Source organism: Emydura macquarii, unplaced genomic scaffold (assembly GCF_026122565.2).
Source record: "Emydura macquarii macquarii isolate MOO-44397 ecotype Brisbane River unplaced genomic scaffold, CSIRO-AGI_Emac_v2 contig_2768, whole genome shotgun sequence".
NCBI lineage: Eukaryota > Metazoa > Chordata > Testudines > Chelidae > Emydura > Emydura macquarii.
The window spans coordinates 47675951-47696858 of NW_027132905.1; the positions used below are offsets into that span (position 1 = coordinate 47675951).

General features: G+C 41.5%; 1 protein-coding gene across 3 annotated transcripts in view; it reads left to right on the forward strand.

The window, feature by feature from the left end:
* Positions 1-20196, forward strand: part of PDPN (podoplanin) — a 28366-nt gene extending 8170 nt beyond the window's left edge. The window contains exons 2-6 of one of the 3 annotated variants that reach the window (XM_067566844.1): positions 8463-8548; positions 9822-9951; positions 15271-15309; positions 15898-16009; positions 18851-20196. In XM_067566844.1, coding sequence (XP_067422945.1) covers positions 8463-8548; positions 9822-9951; positions 15271-15309; positions 15898-16009; positions 18851-18857 — 374 coding nt within the window. In that variant the 3' untranslated portion in view covers positions 18858-20196. Of the gene's footprint in view, positions 1-8462; positions 8549-9821; positions 9952-15270; positions 15310-15897; positions 16014-18850 lie in introns of those variants that run through there. The other 2 variants (XM_067566846.1, XM_067566845.1) reach the window with 2 other exon arrangements.
* Positions 20197-20908: the final 712 nt, after the last annotated feature.

A 20908-nucleotide genomic window follows, 5' to 3' on the forward strand; every position in this document is an offset into this window, starting at 1 on the left:
AATTAAATCTGTGGTCGGATACATAAACTGCAGTGTCTGCAAAGCAGTGTACCACATGATATTTAATTATAACATGACAAGATGGAGAGCTGTTGCTTTGGCTCTGGTTGAACCAAAAGCACTCAGTTAGGTCATAATAGTGGGCATGATATGTGCTGAGCTCTCTCATTGGCCTATATGAAGATTCCACTATAAATGCCACCGGGGGTATTATTAGACACAAATAGATTTTCCTTGGTCTAACTTTCTGATCCCACATCATTCGTGGTGGCTTCTCTCAAACATCCATCTTCGATGCCCCCCAGACTTAGCCCTCTGGTAAAGAGCATTTTAAGTAAGAAGTGACTTTGCTCCTAAATTTGAGAATAAACCCTGAACACCAAATTCTCTGCTGGCATAAGAAAAAAGATGATTAAGCCAGCAGAGGATTTGGCCCTGGATTTTGATGACTTTCTACTTTCAGTGGAAGCATGGCCAGCGGTAAAGATGAAGTTAACCATGTTGTAGGACAAAGGCTGCTCTAGATTTTCTAGTACAGCCCAGTTCTTAAACCGTGCTGTTTTAGGTTTCTTTGCTGATGTATTTGGCTGAGAATCCCATAGCTGAATCCCGCAATATTTTTTCTAAAGGCATTTTTATTGACCATAAGGTCTTTCGTTCCAGGATCAAAAGCCAGAGTCGTTTAGCTCCAGCAACATATGACTCAGCAACTAATGTGTAATCTGCCAGTTTTGCCCTCTCCACCAGTTTTGCAAATAGGCTTTTCAGGACCTAAAAGTTACAATCTTTTGAATAGGAACAAGAACTTTATGTGCAGGGTGAAGTGTGAGCCCATGGAACTTGTGAAGCAGGTGGCCTGCTTGCACCCAGAGCTTAAACCCAGGGCTTGTGAAGTGCCATCGAAACTAAAATAAAAGAAACTGATGAGTTTTGCACAGCTCTTGTTGACAAAAATGTTCTTCAAAAGCTCCTGCTCTTCTCCCACTTGTTCCTAATCAATCTTGTACTAGTTTGTATGCAGTAGGTAGCAATTACTTTGGGGATGAAAAGAAGTCAAGTTCCCTCCAAACTTAGGGTAAAATGTGTCGGTCTGGACACCCAATGGCTGTCTCGTAGTTTTCGTGAAAATCTATTCACGGTGTGATGCAGTGTGGGCTGCGCATCTCATTGTTTCCTGATGTGATATACCATAGCTTGATAGGATTTGACACGGTGAATGCACATCTTACTTTGAATTATAAAACAGAATAGGTGTAGTAAATATTCTGATGTGGTGGATCAGTTACTAGGTACTAGATGTGGAGGAAGGTTCCGACTGACAGCATTATTTCATAGGGCTTCAGTAATTTATCTCAGCCCTTTAACTTCACAAATATAGATTTGGGACATTACTCAAAAAGGAGTGCATTAAAGAGAGTGTAGATAGCAGTACTGTTCTGCTGCTATGTTAACTTCCTTCCATCTATCATCTCTAATGGGAAAGGCATGATATGTTGTATGAGACATCCCCAAGAAATGTACAGCTATGATCAGCTTCTAATTTATGTATGGCACTTTGGCAACACCCAAGTACAGCTGCTGAAAAATAGCAGTAGCAATAGAAATTGTGTGGGGAAATCAGTGAAATACTTGTCTAGTTATGTGTAGGTACCAAGCCATTATTTCTTCTGGTGGATAGAATACCATGTCCATTATAAGACAAATATCTGCTTCTGGTATTTCCTACCAAAACCGACAGTGGGTTTCTAATCTGAAAAGGAGCATTGGTGTAAACACATGCATTAGCCTTAATCTGAAATCTCAGGGCTCTGCCTGCAGTACAGCTACGGGTCCATATCCAGACTCAATAAAAGCAGGTGCAACTTGGATTGAAATCAAGTGAGTTGTGCCCATTTCTGCTAGGTTTGAATTTGGTCCCCCGACTTTGAAACAACCCACCTTAACTGGGTCAGTCAGTGTTGACATCTGAGGCATGCTCAGTGGTTTCATAACACTTAAAATTCAAGTTACTTTGACCCTGACAAATGGTCTGATGCTTTCAAATCCTGAGAGTTAGTCACTTGGCAATGACTGCCGATTTCAATGAATGAATGTGAATAAAGTAACTTGAATTCGAAGGTGAATAAAGTAACTTGAATTTTAACTTGAATTTGCTGGCTGTTTTCTGAGTGACCCAGGTAAAATGTTTGTAAGGAGTGTATTCTCCTTTATATATACCTGGTCAAATGCAGTCTCATGTGCTATTACATCAGCATATGATATGAATAAATCCATGCAATGCATACACAAAATCCCCTCTGCCTTTACAATACAGAATGCTTCTTTTCAGATGGTATATTCTGTACTTGAACAGAGGAAAAAACATGGAGAAGCCTCTTCCAATTCTCTTACAGCTTTTACCTAAATATTCGCATTACTCACAGAGAGTGAAACTCACCCTATGAAGAGGGGCAGCCCAAAGTACACTCCCCATTTATATCCTACTTGAACCCTATTTTGAAGGCTGAAGTGGGGCGTAGGCTGCGTGCTGGCTTTGCACACAGGGATCTCATTCACTCAAGCTGCAGGGAAAGTCAAAAGGTGGTTGGTATTTTCCATCTTCAAAAGCTTCTTTGTTGTTCATGGAGAGACAGGCTAACTGACAACTGTTATGCTCATTCTACACCACAGGCCTACTTTGAAAGTAATCAGAAGAGGCTTTTCCAGTAGGTTGTCACGCCATGATAAACAGTGAGCTGTGAGCTCATCTTCTCGTACGTCTAAGCATTTGAAATATTTTCAAAGCAATATTGAGCTCTCAACGACATTGTGAGACATTTCAAAGACATCTTGGTGTGAGAAGTTGCAATCTGAGCGCAGTTGGGGACTGTGAACTGGAATGCGCCCAGTTAGAATGCTCTGATTAATTGACATCTGCACCACTCTACAACTGAAAAAACAATGACAAGCGAAGAGGCGGTGGTAGGGAGGGAGCCAGGGTTCCAAAGGGAAAAGGTTCTGTTTACAAATGGCTCAGAAATAATAATGGAAACATATGTCGAACTGAACTGCTGCTTTCTGCTGTGGTTCCCCCTAAAATCTGGATCAGCTTAGGTGAAATTTACCTCTGTACACATGGTCAGTAATGGATCAATGCCCATGCACGGCTTAAATCCCAATTAAGCCCCCTTTCGAGGACTTAAGTGATGCATGGACTTTGTACCGGACACTTGCATGGGGTGAATTTCACTCCCTGTGAAGATCACTTCCCCCAGATTCATTCAAATAATATTTTAAACTTTGGAAAGTTTGAAAGCAAAATAAGTTTCCTTTTCCAAGAACATTTTTTCCTCTACTGTGTACTCACATGGGTTTGTAATCAAAAGATTACTTGTTAGTGTCAGACTACACATGCTGGTTTATTACTGTAAGAGCACTCGCAACCTCTGGACCTTCTACACTGCTTTTATTACTGTAGAGATGCTCATAAATACCGGGCTGCACCAGTTACACAAGTTTTCTCCAGTACAACTGTTGGGGTGAAATCCTGGCCCCATTGTAGACAATGAAAAAAATTTTCTTTGACTTCAAGGGGGATAGGATTCCAGGCTTGCTCTTTGCGGACTCACATGAAGCACATTCTTTGTGTACAGTAGAATACCTGAGGGAAATGCATTTAACCATGTTGGTCGCTGTGTTTTGAGAATGAGGTTGACAAACCTGACAGACTATGAGGTTTTCCACAGCACTATTTTTGGGAGCCAGAGTCAGAGTCTGCAAACTCTTTTTGCTTGTAATTGAAACCCAAAAGTGAATAATAGGTTTCAAGGCCAGAAGGAACCATTAGATCATCTAGTCTGATTCCTTTATAACACAAGCCAGAGGATTTCACCCAACTTCCAATGTACTGGGCCCAATGTTTGATTATCTGCCAGAAAGACATCCAGTCTTGATTTGAAGACATCAAGACATGGAGAATCCACCACTTCCCTTGCAGTTTGTTCCAATGGTTATTCACACACTCATTCACTGTTATAAAATTATGCCTTATTTCTCATTTCAATTAATCTGACTGCAGCTTTCAGTGATTGGTTCTTGTTCATACGCATTTTTTGCTAGATTAAAAAGCCCTTTAGTTCTTGATATTTTCTCTCCATGAAGGTACTTATATACTATGATCAAGTCACTTCTTTATATATATATATATTATAATACACACACACACACTAAACAGGCTGAGCTCTTTAAGGGTCTGCACTATATAAGTAACTAACGCAAACACACAGACAAAGACAGATTTCCTATACTACTTTTGGCATACAAAATCAGATTTTTTCACTGCCCCTCATGTTTCTCTTTGTGAGGCTCACTAACGCTCTACCCCTTTGTTCTGCTGCATTATTTCCTTCAGGTGCCCACATGATCACATCATTCTTCAGGGCTGAAAGCCAGTGCATTGCCAACTGTATAATTTGCTTCCTTGAATGGGTTTCTTGTGGTGCATGTAGTGAACTTCTTCCACTTCCCATGTGGGATTTTCTCCATTCATTGGTTTTCTCCATCTGTGCTTATTCTCTGACTAATGAATAAAGGATGTTTTTTCAGTTAGGACTGGGATTATAACTTGGACTCTCAAGCAGGTGTTCCTTGGTTTACACTGAGCATATACAGCAACACAATCCAAATATTGTCATTTAAAGGCATTACTCTGTAAACCCAGAGAGAGCCAACGACTCAAAGTATTTTATTCTGTATCCACCGTTAGACTTTTTTATGTTCAGTAACTGGATTTTTCTTTTTAAATATTTGATGTCTGGTAGACATTGCAGACCTGGAGAAAATGCCTTTCTTCAATTTTTTATGGTTTAGAACTGCTCCAGGGAAACATCTCCTATGTATCATTTATTCGCTCTTTTAGAATGCCTTTAAAAATAGAAGAGAAAAATAACCAAACACAGTTTAAAAAAATTAGATAGCAAAAGGAGTTTTTTTACAGTAGTTTCCTACACAAGAATGATATGATTAGATCATAAGCTTGCTGGGGCAGCTCCCTTTTGTTATGTGACTACAATACCTCATGCAAAGGAGCACTGATCTTTGATTGGTGGAGGTGCTACCGCAATACAATAATCATATACACTATTCCATAATGCCCTGGCTCACCAGAAACAAGTATTAAGCAGTCATTCATTCACCTACAGCAAAGAGACCTCACGAGGTAAATAATTCTTCCATGCAGAATAAAGAGAAGGGGAAAGGATAATTCATGGGATGGATAATGAGCTATACCGCCTTTCATATACATAATGTAAGTCCAATTCACTCTGGTGGTAACTGAAAGCTGTTACCCTTGATGGCTGATTGGGGCCTGTGTGAAATTGCTTCACTGATCTTGATCCACTTCCCAGTGGATAACAATCCACATCATAGAAAAGTACTGCAATTCATGCACATATTAACTGTCTCATCAGAGAGACCAATCAGTAAACAAGAATCAGGACTGAAGCAGTCCATCTTTCAGGTCCAATTTTTCAAAAGTGATTAGTGATTTTGTTGTTTCAAATTTTAGGCATGCAAAATGAAACAGCTGAAAGGAGCCTGATTTCCTGCAGTTGGGGGCTCAGCACTTTCGGAAAATCAGACCCCTTCATTTGTCTCCCTAGGGGTAGCTGCATGGCTGCTTCCCTGCTGCCCTTGTTCTGGGCATTTTTATAGGAATTTAGGTCAAAGTGTTCAAAACTGAGAGTCTAGTGTTAGGTGCCTGAATGTGAATTTAGGACCCAAATAGAATCTGTCAGCCTACATTTAGGCTCCTAAATCTATATTTAAATGTCTAAACGGAATCTTCTATATGTTCCTGAATATGGATTTAAAAACCTAACTTTATATTCTAAAATTTCAAAATCTTGGAGTAAATCCTCATGGCTGTCAAGGCACTATACATGCCTACACAATGTCATAAAGAAAAACTTCTCCCTGAGCTGCCACCTTAACATGGTGGAGAAGCTTGCACGTACTAGACCATCAGAGCGATGCCGTCGGGAGTCTTGCGCTCCTGGTAGGGTCCCTCGTGGCAGTAAGGTTGAAGCAGAGGTACGTACCAGACAAAGTGCAGCCAAACTCAAAGACCTCAGCGGCAGAGCAGGGGGATGAAGCGGGATTACTTCTCAATGGCTGCGAAGGCGGATGAAGGCCACAATGGAAGAGAAACCCCTGGTCATCTTGGATTTCCCTGCCACCGGACTTCTGCCAAGATTTGAGTGACTGCTCATGCACAATGGCTCCCCCATATTAAACTACTCACACCCAAGCTTCTTTCACAGGATGATGAATAAAGAAAAAATAGTATGTACATTAAATCAACTCTCCTATAAAACCATTCCAGAGGAGAGAAAGAATAAAGCAATAATCTTCTAATGTCAGGCACACAAGAGGTAAGGATACTATTAAGATAATCAAATAAAAATTGGGACAAATAATAAAAATAGGGTCTAATATTTAATATTCATAGAATGCATATTTAACATTTTATTTCCCCTAAATAAACTATTAAAACTACATGGTAATCCCTGCTTGCTAATAGTGTCTTGTGAATAGCTGCCCTCTGTGCTTACACGCATTCACTGCAAATACATCACCTGTCACTTTGTAAATCACACTGGGCTATGAAAGGTGCTGAATAAAACAATTCTACTCATTAACTGCATTGCAGGAATACTGTGTGATAAAAATTAGGCAGTGAGAGAAGCAAATAATCAGATACTGATTGTTCAGAATACACAGATTAAGAACAAGAATGGTTTTCAGATTTTTGAGCCCCTCGGTAGATTGATCTAGGGAGAACCCATTCTCTGTATCTTCTCCCACAACCCCTTTCTTTTTTCATGCCCTTCCCAGGCAATACATTTAGCCAACATCAGCTGTATGTCAAATTTCAGCCTCTCACACAAGCTGCTTAATACAAGGTATACACCATGCCCGAAGTGTTCCATAAGCATCTCTTTTGATTAAACTACATGTGTCTTGATAAGAAAACACTAACGCCAACAGTTCCAAAACTTGCGTGTTTCGAATTTGGCACCCACTATATCTGTACTTAGGTCCAATGATTTCAACGGGACTTCTCTTGTGCTTAAACATACATAATAGTTTAAGTGCTTTCCCGGATCAGGGCCTTGGTACCTCAGTAGGTGTCCTGATTTTCAGAGATGTGAGTACCTGCAGCTCTGCAGAATTCAAGCCTTAAATCTTTGTACAGTTGAAGCTTTGTCACTGCCTACCCATCCAAAAATCATTAGAAATATATGATGAATTCTATGGGAAAAGCTAAAGTTACAAAGACATTGCTAATGTTGCGGGGGCTCAGAATTTGACCTATTTTTTCTCTTTGATCTCTACCATTTTGCATCAGAAAGGCCTGAAACTCTGAACATTGCTGGTATTCAAAGCCTTGAGCTGAGAACTTCAGGCAGAGATGGGGACACTCAGCGTCTTACAGGAGTGGGCCATTATTTTGCTTTCCGTTCAAAATAAGATGTTTAATTGATTTAAAGTATATATGGTGACAAATAGATCAATTGTTTGGATCTCATCGCTGTGGCATTCCATTGTGATCTAGTGAAATAGTGAGGGCAAATAATGAAATTATTTCCTGATAGAGAAATGAATAATAAATGCACTGCAGGTTGGACTGAGGAAATACATTTATAGATATAGATATATAGCTGTAGATATAGATATATAGTACAGTACGTATGCAAGGAAGCAAGAACTGGATATGGAAATCAGCGAGTAACCTAGAGATCACTCCACAGCACTTGAAATTTTGTGCAGAGACCAGATGCACGTTGAGCACCTCCATCAAGTGTTTAAGAACGCCATTCACGGTAACAGGCACACCCAGTCTAATCAGGAATTAAACCATATCTGATTAAACTTGCTTCTAGGGACTTGTCTTTGTATTGTTCTTAGTGGTAAAGGGCAAAACCTTCACAAACATATGCCTTTGAGAATCCTCTTCACAGTTCAGTGCTCGATCAGATGAATTCCAGTGGCATAACACAGCATCTGTTCATTGTTACTTTAAATCAATCATAGTTATGTACTTTTTCAGCATCTAGGGATCTCTCTAAAAAGCAAAACCCTACTTCTTCCATATTAAGCAGTCATCACGAGTTCCATTTATAGTACATGGTTGGCTCAGCACCTCTGACTAAAACTCTAGACAAACTTCAAACGTTGTAAATAAGGGATATCTCAGCTCATGGCCAGGATCCTTAATACAAACCAAGAACCTAGGCTACAAGGTTAATCCAAAGTATACTGCTAATGTGTGTGTGTAAACATATGCATACAGATAGGTAGATATGGCAGTGGAGGTAAACTATCTGATGTTGAATACACTTAATTTATAGAATGTTTAATTTTGCCCTGATACATGACCATTAACTGAATCCCTAACTCATTTTCTATGTTTTATTCAGCAAGCACTATTCTACAGGAAGATGAAAGACTAACAACCAATTTCAAAGACAGAAATGACTCAGCGTTTGAAGAAATGCCAACTCTGGTGGGTATCTCTCTAAACTGAGGATCTTCAGACCTACCTGAAACTGCATTCCTTGTATTGTCTTCTTGCTTTGTCTTTTGAGCAGTCAAAGTTAGAGCTGGTGACTTTAATCATGAACTGATATGGCAATAAGTGATGATTTGATAAATTCCAAAATAAAGGATAGCCAAATACCAGTTTTTTGCTTTGCAAAAGTTTGGGTGGAGGGAGATGAAGCTGACAATAATTATGACATTTGCTGAATTGCACAGAATATTCAGGGCCTGCTATGCACTGTTTTATACCAGTTCTACACTGGTGTGCCTCCACTGGCTTCAGTGGAACTGCTCTGATATTGAACTGATGTAATACCGTGGACAAACTAATCTGTAAACTTCTGTGAGACTGGATAAAACTTCCCTTTCCCTGCCTCTGCATTGGCAATGTTTTGCTTTTAGTGATCGCTGTAAAAAACCGTTCTAACTTTCAGTTGCATTGACTCTTGTTTCTTTATAGTAAAGTTGAATAAGTGAAAATGAACAAAAACCCAAGGATTTAAATTTTCCATTAGAAATGGATGAAATGGCATGTTGTGCTCTATGCTGGAAACATCTCCCCACAGTTGCATTCCTCAAAGCTGGGTCTCATGGTGGACATAGCTTATTACTGTTCATTAATTCAACATGTGCTGTTCACACTGCAAATCCAGATAGTCAGATATAGGTTTTCCTTTCATTATTAATTATTATTATTATTAAAACTTGTAACACACACAACAGCCAAACAGGGCTGTTTTTTCTCTGTCTGTTTCACACACTTCTCTCTTGTGTGAAAGGCAGGGCTTGGTTCTCAGCTGATCCTGGGCTGGGGAATAAAAGGTACCTGGTTGTGATTCCCTGATCATGTGGCTGCTTCTGCACCAGTCCTGGGGTAGATCAGAGCAGCATAGCAGCCTATGGATTACTGGACTGCAGCATAGTCACACTCTGTCCGCATTAACCCCATACACAGGAAACTCTGCAGGCAATTGCATAAGAAACTGCTATTCTTTCTATATGCACACAGGAGACTCCCAAAACTAGGGCAAGTTCCCAGCAGGGGGAGACAGGGTACCTTTTCACTCCCTCTGTGCTGCAGGAATAACACAAAAAGAGAAGAGCTGGCCTCATAATCTGGACGTGGGACTTTATGCAGGCGAGGAAATTAAAGTTCTGCCTTTATATATAAATTTTAAAGAGATTGGATCTTACTTTGTCTTTTTCTCTCTCTCTTTTTAAACATTCACTCCTCCTAGTTGCCCACAAGGCTGCAGGACATAACAGAGCTGGTCCCCCTAGAGGAGTTAATGACCACAGAAAGTGCACTCGCCACTAATGAAGATGGTGAGAACTCTACTGATCCTGATGTTGTCGAAAATTCTGAAGGTAGAAGCCTATCCTTGTGATTTTTAGTTTTACTAGACTGTAAATTACTTCTCTGATTCGGATGCTGCCCGCACGTACTAAACACACGCCCTTGAAAATGTGCCTACTGTGTTTGCACTGCTCTCAAAGTTGAGATTTCTGTTAAAAGCGAACTGCAAAAGTTCTGTTAAATATGCCTTAACGAAATCACAGCACATCCTAAATCGGTAACAAAACGTGTGCACTGAGGTGAGGAACTCGCCACACTAGTACATTGCCCGTTTAAATCCAGCCCAGGCCAAGAGCATCTGACAGCGTCTCATAGCTCTTCAGAGGGTCTGTGCAAAGAAGAGTTTGGAGATTGAAGCTCAGCTCCTAGCAGACAGCTGTAAACCGACAGCAGCAGTTTTGGCTAGCAAGATCAAACAGCAAGATCCTAAGATAGTGAACACATGAGCGTAATGGCCTGATTCTCCCCTGCTTTTACACAAGCATGTCGTTCTTGACATCCGTGGAGTGACTCCGGATTGACTGTGATACAAGAGAGAGGAGGATCAGACCATGGTCTCTGGATTGCAGCAAAATGTTCATGTGGGACAAATTCCATTGTTTGTGCGCCAGTCGGCAGCAATGGTGAATAAGCACTCCCCAGCAGAGGCAACGCGTGGGGGGAGCGAGGCATGTGGGGTCATGTGCGTCCCCAGATTTGCTGCTTGGCTTGTACTGAGCATGCTCCACTCACACGGACAGAGCATGTCAGTAATACTGCTGAAGCCGGCTGCCCTAACTCTGCCTCCCACTATGGGCAGGCACGGGTCATCTTTGCCCCCTCCCCCAGCCTCAGCCAGGGCAACTCAGTCTCTTAAAGATATATATGATTGAATATAATTAAATCTAATTTAAAAGGGTCAGAAGAGCAACTGGGTTTCCACATTTACCCTGCCTCGGTGGCTATTGGACGTGCTCTGTTTATGAATGAAACCATTTTTTTTTTTTTTTTTTAATAACTGGCAGTTCTGCAAACGTGGCCTGGCATCTGACTAACTAATCCATGTTGTCTCTGCTTTATGCAACACTAGCAGTCATCACCAACCAAAGAGATTCGGAAGATGTTGGTGGGGGGCTGGTCAAAGATGCACAAGGGAATGAATACAGCTCCCTCTTCGCCAATCACATTGGTTCTGCCACCGCCAACATAACCCGAATCAGGTGTAGGTTAGTACAGTGAGTAGATACAGCCTAGGAGACAGTGGTGGAACATTTGTGTGTAGTCGGAAAATGCTGTTTTCATGGAGTCGCTTTTCAGCCTCATTTTAAGGCGATACCTACCCCATAAGCTCAGAGTGTGATTCCCCTGCCTGTGTACACACACTCACTCTTACTGTCATCAAACTAGCATGATTATAAATAGCAGCGTAGCCATGATGGCAGCCGCAGAGCCATGCCCAGTACATATCCACCAGTTCCAGGTGAGTTTGTACTTGACCCAGCTCAGCCATGCCTCTGCTGCCACTACCACTGCTAAACTGCTAGTTATACATGTACGCGAGCAGGGGACTCACCATCCCAGCTCATAGCATAGAAATAGACTAAGAAAGATGCCAATGTGTAGGGGAAAAGAGTGACACCAACAAGAAAAACAAATTCAACCATTGAACAGCCATCCTAACCACTGCTCTCCTGGGCCTAGATGTTGATCACTAAAGATGTATGAAATGTGTGCAGTGAAATCCAAAACCGCACGACTTTCCCCTGGTTTCAGGTTTCATTACGCAGCTCAAAACTCAGGCCAGAAGCTTTATTGAAAAGTTCCCCGAGGTTCATGAACCTGTCAAAGCCAAGCTGGGCCCAATTAAGGGCTTTGCACTGAAATCCCATGAATTCCAGTGGTTGCAACTGAGTTTTGTTCTGTCGTGTGAGGTTTGTTTCTAAATGGAAAGTCAAAGCAGAACTGGGTGGCACTAGTATAGCCTCTGTATGAAACGTTTCCACAGACCCCTGCAAAACAAATTTCATACAGTTGTCTGGAGCAGTCTGGCCTTGGACTCTGCTTTCATAAGTCCCTGCAATCCTCCACCTCCCAAACTGCTGCTACTCATGCAGGCAGTTATTGGAGATGTCGCTGCTCCAGGTCACTCCCTGTCCTACCTTGATTTTGGAACTGGCTCTATCTGTTGATAAATAAGAAGATATTGAGTTAACTGAAGTCCTCAAACAAAATTTCTCTCTTCTGCTGCCGGTTTCTTTCTCTGTGTCACTATGTTGCAGCAGTTTCATATCCCTGAATAGAAGATCAAACACGATTGTTTAAAAATGTATGTTCTTCTTTCTCCTCACCTGAGTCTTTGTCTCTGCTGTCTGTCTGGGCATCTTTTGATTTTGTTCATTATTAAATAACAGAAGCAGTGGTAAACAGCTCTGAATTTTAGAGAGGGAGTTTCAGACTCATTTTCTAAAGTACATGTGGGTGATTTCGGACCACTTTCCTCTAGTAAAGAAAACAGCAATCATGTTTCATCTACTTTTGGTTGCTTCTCAAGTCAGGAGTCAATAACAGTGGCTAGAGAAAGATTGTACAGCCTTTACACCACATTCACACACACAAGCTCCGACAATGCATTGCAGTTCCAATCTGCAACACACTTGATAGTCCAGACGTAGTTCTTTATTAAGTAGAGACTGTCACTTATGCCAAATTGTAGGAGATTATGGGTGGATGCAGGCAAATGACTACTAGAAATTAGTATATGGCCACCAAATTATCTGGCATGACCCATTCAGAATCTGACCCCAAATTTCTGGAGTTGAAAGCAGTTAAGTGTTAGGGAGTGTAAGGGAGTTGAAAGTGTTAGTTAAGACAACACAACACAACGTTAAGTTCCTGCCATTTTATTTATATACACAGCCACTTTTTAATTATTGAAAGAGGAAAAAAAGTTGGTATCAGTCAAATATGAGGAAAAAGGCTGTAAGTACAAGATAGCATGCTTTGATTGCTACACAAAGAATTTCTATCATTTAGGTCAGAACCCTTTTTGTACTAAATATCTTCCAGTCTTCAAAATAAAAGCTCTTTCCCAACAACCAGCTCCACTCGATAATAATTATATTGTGCACAGTAATGTTCACTAAATACTGCCGTTCAAGGATCTTATAGTGCTTAACCTTAATAAATGCACAACTCCCCTAGTGAGGCGGGTAGTATTATCCCCCATTTTACAGATGGGTAAACTGAGGCATAGAGCAGAGACATGACTTGCTCAAGGTCATGCAGAATGTCAGTGGCAGAACCAGGAATAGAACCTGGATCTTCTGAGTCCCCAGCCACAAACCATGCTTCCTCATAACAGCTCCAAGACCTTTGCAGGCAATCTCACTGGTCACCTAAAACAGAGAACTCATCAGGCACAGCCAGAGACCTACCAATTAACTGCGGCATGATATCCGGACGCTGCTCTGTGACACTGGGTCAGTATTCGAGAATGCTGCATCTTTGGCTCCATTTGATGATGAAGCAGCCATTTAGCTTTCCCCACCTCTCTTCTCCATTGAGAGAGGCACGGTCTCCTCTTTCTCCCCTCACTCCTTTGGACACAGAGGAAGGAGGTGTCCTGTGTCTTCACAGCCGAGAGGGAATAGGGTGGGTTTCTTCTTTCCAAGCTGCTGGATGGTAGGGATTGTTTCTCCTCTTTTTCCTTCCTTCCTCACCACCACCCCTTTCCTGGCTCCTGCCAAGGGAGCGGGTACATTCCGAGGGGGAATGCACTTCCTGGAAGCTCTCACACTGTCACTGAGTTTGATCAGTATCCCCCCTCCCCATTGCCTCCTCAATATTAGGTTCACAGGTAGTGTCTTTATAGTCAATGTCCTAAAGGCCTTAGGGGCTCCATAAACATGGCATTCAGGGCTTTAAACACTCATGAATGGGTTATCACTGATCAATGCTATTTTTATTGGTCCCTCTCCTGTTAAGACTAAGAGGAATGATTAAATGCTCAGGAACTGCAAGAAGGAAAAGCTCATGCATTTTTATAAGCATTCTGAAGCACTATAAAATATTATGCTTGTGCTGAGCTGTCCTAGCCACCAGTGCCCAGTCTGTGCCAAAGAACAAAAATATCTTCCCAGTTTCTTCCTTTTTCTGTCAAAAGACAAACAAAGCCATCCTAAAAATTATATATTGCCCTTAAAACGTTGGCATTGTGTCATAAACCATCCTACTACTGCACTGTCAGATTGCAAGACAATAGCACGCTGTATGGTATAAACTCGGGGGGGAGGTGGAGGGTGCGGGCCCCATGGAGTGCAGAAATGCAAGAGATATGTTCAGATCAGACAAGCTCACAGCATCCAAAACAAACTGGTGCCTAACCAAACAGGAAGGCAAATCTATAGCAGAATCTAAAACAAATAATGAAAGATTAATGTCTCTGGGCTCAAACTTCAGACAAATCATTCCAAGTTTGACTAACCCACTTAAGCCTCCAATGTAGGAAACAAAATTAGACACCAAAGAAACTACACTAGTGTTAGTATCTGGAACAGTCTTCACTTCCCCTGGCGGTTTGTTGTCAGGATTTACCAGGCAGGTGTCACTCTGCAGTTATGTTAGCTAAGTTATTGCTATTCTTTATGATACAAAAAATTGTGTTAAAAGAACATTAAGGTTTCAAAGTCAAGCACACAAACGTTAGGAAGTGCCAGAATTAAGGTTATCTGTGTAATCTAATTTACTGTGGTTTTACACCAGTGTAGCTTTTATGATCTCAATGGGGTTGATCCTGATTCACACCAGTGCAAGATCAGGATCAACTCTTTAGATTTCAGTTTGTCTTTGGACTGGCCTATACTGAAAAGTTAGGTCGATCCAGCTACATCATTCAGGGGCATGAAAAATCCACCCCCCAAGTGACATAGTTAATCCTTGGTGTAGACAGCGGTAGGTCAATGGAAGAACTCTTGTCAACCTAGTTACCACCTCTGCGGGAGGTGGATTAACTACAGTGACAGGCGAATCCCTCTCATCACTGTAGGGAGAGTCTACATTGAAGCATTACAGCAGCATAGATGCAGCTATAGGGTTTTAAGTGCAGACATAGCCTTTATTTCAGTCTTGGATGCTCAGTCCCTTTACAACTCCTTCCACTCAACACTCTCTCTGAGCTCCCTATTTACACTCACTCACTACCCAGTTTACACCGTATTAACCTACCCACCTGTAGTGGTTTCATTCTCAGCTCGCTGCACTGTAGTTTTATAACCTCCCTTACAGTATGACATCATGGCATGAAGACATAACAGTCACCATATTCAAGAGTTATTTTGGTTCTTTCTTTCCAGATGAAGTGGGTGGAGAGCCAGAGACTCCAGAGGAGAAAGGTAAGTAACAGAATTGGTTGTAAAAGGATTAAATGCACTTAAATCCCAATAATATACATCTCTGAGCTTTTAAAGGCTTTAAAGTGCCTGATCCAAAGCCCGTTTAAGTAAATGGACAAACTTTCTTTGATTCCAACAGGCCCAAAGGAAGAGAGCAAGCAAGGAAACTGTTAAACTTAAGTGGCGTATTTTCAAGTTGTTTGCAGTATTGTTGTAGCCATGTTGGTCCCAAGATACTAGAGAGCCAAGGTGCGTGAGGTAATATCTTTTACTGGACCAACACCTGTTGGTGAAAGAGACAAGCTTTCGAGCCACAGAGCTAAAGAAGAAATCTGTGTAAGCTCACAGAGTCTCTTTCACCAACAGATGTTGGTCCAATAAAAGATATTATCTCACCCATCTTGTCTCTCTAAACCTAAACTTTAAATATTTTAAAGTTCACAAGATTCAGGGAAGATTCCCAAGAACTGGAATGTAGCAAAAAGAATTCCATTTTATTACAGAGCATCAGTACCTCTCACTATCTGTCCCCATAATAAATGGATTACATGGGAAACCCACTAACATCCTATATATTTCCCCACTCAGATGGCCTGGAAACAGTTGCACTGGTTGGAATAATCGTTGGAATCATAATAGCCATTGGAATAGTTGTTGGAATCATCATCGCCGTCGTGAGGAAAATGTCGGGCAGGTACTCGTAAGTAAATTACTAGGCAGGCTCTATGGCTGGAGGCTGCTCTGTCTCCAGTTTCAGTGATAGACAAATTTCATGAGGGGTTTGATTCAACATCAAGTGCAGTCTTTCCATTGATTTCAAAGGCTGTCCAATCATGCCCAAATTGCTGATTGGATACATTCCAGAAAAGCAGCCAAACATTCAAATAGCTTATCTGAACCACAGCAGAGAGTGGAAAGTTCACAGGAATGGGCCCTAATATTTCTAGCATTTCCACTTATGGACACAGCCAAGCATAGCTTGGGGCTACCCTTTATTGGGGAATTCAGTGCTTCTTATTTCTGTCTTGGCTGGAAAACAGACGTGAAGGGGGAAAGAAGAGAGAAATATCCAAGCTTTAAACAAGTTTGATCGATATCCAGTTCCAGATGTTAAATCATAGAATCATAGGATTAGAAGGGAACGCAAGCGTCATCTAGTCTAACCCCCTGCCAAGATGCAGGATTTATTATGTCTAAACCATCCAAGACAGATGGCTATCCAGCCTCCTTTTGAAAACCTCCAGCGAAGGAGCTTCCACAGCCTCCCTAGGCAGTCTGTTCCATTGTCCTACTGTCCTTACAGTTAGGAAGTCTTTCCTGAGATTTAATCTAAATCTGCTACGCTGTAGTTTGAATAATTTACTTTTTTATTGGTGGTGCTGAGGGAGAGTGTGTCAGTTTCTTTCCTCCACTCTTCCAACTGGGTCATCCACAATCCTTAATAATGTATGCAGTAGTGACACAGTTAGTCAGGTGGTGGAGAGCAGGGACAAGAAAATGTTCTCATTCGCTGTCCTGCTCCTTGGGACAGTCAGTCCCCAGCCAAGGAGCCTTAGAGAATGATAAACTGGTGCTGTCACAGCTCTTGGACCAGACACACCAGAGTCAAATTCAGACTGAGGCATGCTTCTCTGGAACATGCCTCGAACCTTCTCTTTAATATCTGTGCTGTGTAGGTTTCAATAAGTGCATCAGTGTGTGGCAGTGTCATCTATCTCATGCTAGTATACACACTTTGCCCTCTTTGCAACTCAATTCTCCCTTCTGTTCAAAGGGGGCACCTACCATACCTACCCCATTGAATCAACTGCAATCAGAGCCTCCTCCCCGTTCCCATGGTACTAAGCCTAAGAAAACAGGTGTGGCTTTGTCTGACCCTGTGGAGTTAGGAGCATTCTTATTCCCCAGCCTAAGGAGTCACTCCACAGCCATTACAGCAACCTCAGGCCTGCAGAGCAGTTCACAGCCCGTTCACCCCATACGCTGGCAAGAAGGTCCCTGGAGTCAGACAAGCCATGTCCCTCTGCCTCCAAATGCCCCTTAAGACCGCCTACATAATGGCTCAAGCGGCTCTTTAATGGAGTTCAGCTCCATATTGCAAATTTTGTACCTGGGAATCTGTCCCTCTTCTCCCTGGTATGGCTGTGGAGGAGGAGAGAGAATTTGCCTCTTATGGTTTGTAATGCACATTGAAACACTCCAACAGAGAGTGCTCTAACAACTAAGTGTTGTTCTTATTTCCTGTTAGGTTTGCTGTGAAATGGATATGTATCTAATGCAAACAGATCCTTTTCATTTCCAATTTCTGCTCCACTAGACACCAGGAAACAATATTTCTCTATACGTTGTCAATGGACTCTGTACATACTTTCCATCATCAATATCATAGACCATCACTAATGAATGGCCAAACTGCTTTTAAAGCATTTAAAATGTATGTGACTGTCTGTATCAGACATCCCAAGTTTCCAGAGCTCCTTCAAAATGTCCAGCTCTGGCGGCCATCTGCCTCCTTCCTGCTTTTGGAAGACAGTCTTCCACATAGGGGTGGCTTCAAATGGAAATGCTATCCCTTCCTCCACTGGGATGTGCCACTCAACTTTCTACTGACTACAGTTCTCTCTCTAATCTCTTGCCTCATGTTACCAATTTAACATTGGGAGAGACGGTGCTACAAGGAGATACCACCTCTACAACAGGACAATCAATAGTAGAGCTGGTGAAATGGTGGGGGGATAAAATTGCAAACATGTCATGAATATTAGGACCGCCGTTCAATTTTTATCAGATCTGAGCCCTTACACCATGTTAAAACCCATTCGTGAATCTGCATAGCTTTGAAACTGCTCTGCATGATTTGGTTGAACACACGTGTTCATGTGCATCAGTGTTTGCAAAGTGCTCAGACGCTATGATGACAAGGCCTTCTAAGGAGATACAGAAGATGATATTTTCAAAAGTGCCTGACTGACGTGTGATCTCATTTAGGCGCTTTTGAAAATCCCATCCAGCTACGGTGCTCTGGAACAGCACATGTTCCCATAATAGAGTTTAAGGAGGACTTAAGTAGCATTCTGCTGGCCACTGCACAGGGGTGAGTTTCACCTTAAAATACTAGGGTGACTGATTCTAAGCCTAGAATACTGAGAAACAACACTGGATACTGCATAGGTTGTCATTTGTTCATTTGACATTCTTGGAATATATTCTAGTACTGACAAGATATACAAGCAGCAAGATCAGTCCATGAATGCTTTGCAAAACTGAAAGAAAGAAAGAAAGAAATGTATTGAACACTGTATTTGGTGAATGCACTTCACCCTGCTCTGGTAAATGGCCAGCAGAAGCAAGCTGCACTGGTGATAGACAGGCATGGGAAAGAGGAAAATATTAACTGGGAAGGGGAGGAAAGAGGCAGCAGGAAAGGCAGGGAGGAAGAGGCAAGAGATGACAAGAGAGAAGACAGACAATGAATATATTTGTCTGACTCTGGGAGCCAAAATAGTATAACGTCACCCCATTTTTCCATTTGTTTTCACAGGCCCTAAAAATAAGTGAAGAAAGAAATCATGTTGTTTTAAGCCGGAAAATAAAAGTGCTTCCTATTTTACAACCGCTAGAGACTCTGTTCCTGCGTTGCTGTGAGAAGATGATCCATGGACATCGTGAATTCAGAATTCCAAATCCCTGGGGATCCCACAGAGCTTTCCAAAGGGAGGTCTTACAGACTTACCAGAAATGCAACAATTCATAGGACTTTGTTAATCTAAAGTATTTAAGAGGAATGAAAAAAATGCTGTAGAAAAGAAAAACAAGCAAAGCTACATGCATCTGAAAGGTGGTTTACAAGTAGTATAAATACTATTGTAGATAGGCGTTAAACCATGCCAGGAAAAAATAGTCATTTCACACTGCATCCTATTGGTTCCTCTGACAAGTTAAATCCAGATACTTTTCTGTTATAAACTCACTGTGAAGTCAGAAAGCCTGGTGTATCCTTCCGTGCTATAGATGTTTAAAACCACCAGTCCTTGTAGGATGTTGATCTACTGAATCTGTATTGTTTAGCAAGGTAAGAAAGTAACTTCACCCTAACAATCAATAATTGACTTCAGAAGGAAACAATATTTAAATTATGTAAGCAAATTACATTCATGGCTTGGTATGTAAATCATTCTGATAAGTACGCTTCACTTCTGTACAGTAAATCATAGTGGGCCCAGCTGGAACTGACCTACCAACTCATCTCTCTGACTGTTATGCCAATACTTCCTGCCTTTTCTGTTGCAGATTTGTGCAGGGGTTGGAATATAAATCCTAATTTAAGAGATGCTAGGAATATACCCACTTTTGATGGGTCACCATAACCTATTACTCAGCAAAGGTTGGCTCTGATGTGTAGACAATGTCTGAATCAGTAGATGGCATTCTTTTTGTACCTTTTTTTTCTATTCTTTTTTTAATTGCAGGGCATGCTGAGTTTGGCCACACACTGAGCAACATCAGATTAGCGCACATACTAATGAGGTATAACACCTCTCTGGACACAACATAATTTTTACCCTGGCATACATAATGCAGTGGGACAGGATGTGATTAAGATTTTGAAGTAAAAGGCTTTAAGTGCCAAGTGATTGCAAAATATTATGTTTTCTAAGTGACTATTCTCAAACATTTGGAGGAGATTTACTGGAATCCACCTCTTCAATGTGGACTAAACATGCCAACTTTTTCAGATTTACTCTTCCGTTTCCTTTGTCTGCCATGATCTATCATATAGAGCTGAAGTTTGAAAATAAAAATGATGGTGTCTCTCATGTCAGATTTTACAGCAGTTGGTCTTTATTGTCTTTTATACTATATATAAAACCACTTAAATTCTTATCTTCCTGAATCTTTCTTCCTTCTGTTACGGCCTCCCTGCCCTGGATTCTTTTGGTCTTTTACAGACTTAGGCACATTTCTTTTATTAAAAAAACCAAGTGTATTTAAAAACTCTATGTTCCAGTCTAGTTTCACTTGTCAGAAAAAAAATCATTCAGAAACTGTTTGCTGTGAAGACCTGGAACTTTTGCAGCAGTGAATCCTGGTCTCCGGGGACTATGAACTTGATACATTTATGGAGGGGATGGTATGATGGGACAGCCTAATTTGGCAATTAACTGATCTGTGACTACTTGTGGTAAATATGCCAATGGCCTGGGATGGGACATTTGATGAGGTGGGTTCTGAGTTACTACAGAGAATTCTTTCTTGGGTGTCTGGCTGGTGAGTCTTATCCACATGCTCAGGGTTTAGCTGATTGCCATATTTGGGGTCGGGAAGGAATTTTCCCCCAAGGCAGATTGGCAGAGGCCCTGGGGGGGGGGGGGGGGGGGGGTTCGACTTCCTCTGCAGCATGGGGCATGGCTCACTTGCTGGTGGATTCTCTGTACCTTGAAGTTCTTAAACCATGATTTGAAGACTTCAGTAACGCAGTCATAGGTTAGGGGTCTATTACAGGAGTGGGTGGGTGAGGTTCTGTGGCCTGTGTTGTGCAGGAAGTCAGACTAGATGATCCTATTGATCCCTTCTGACCTTAGAGTCTATGATGTGCTCA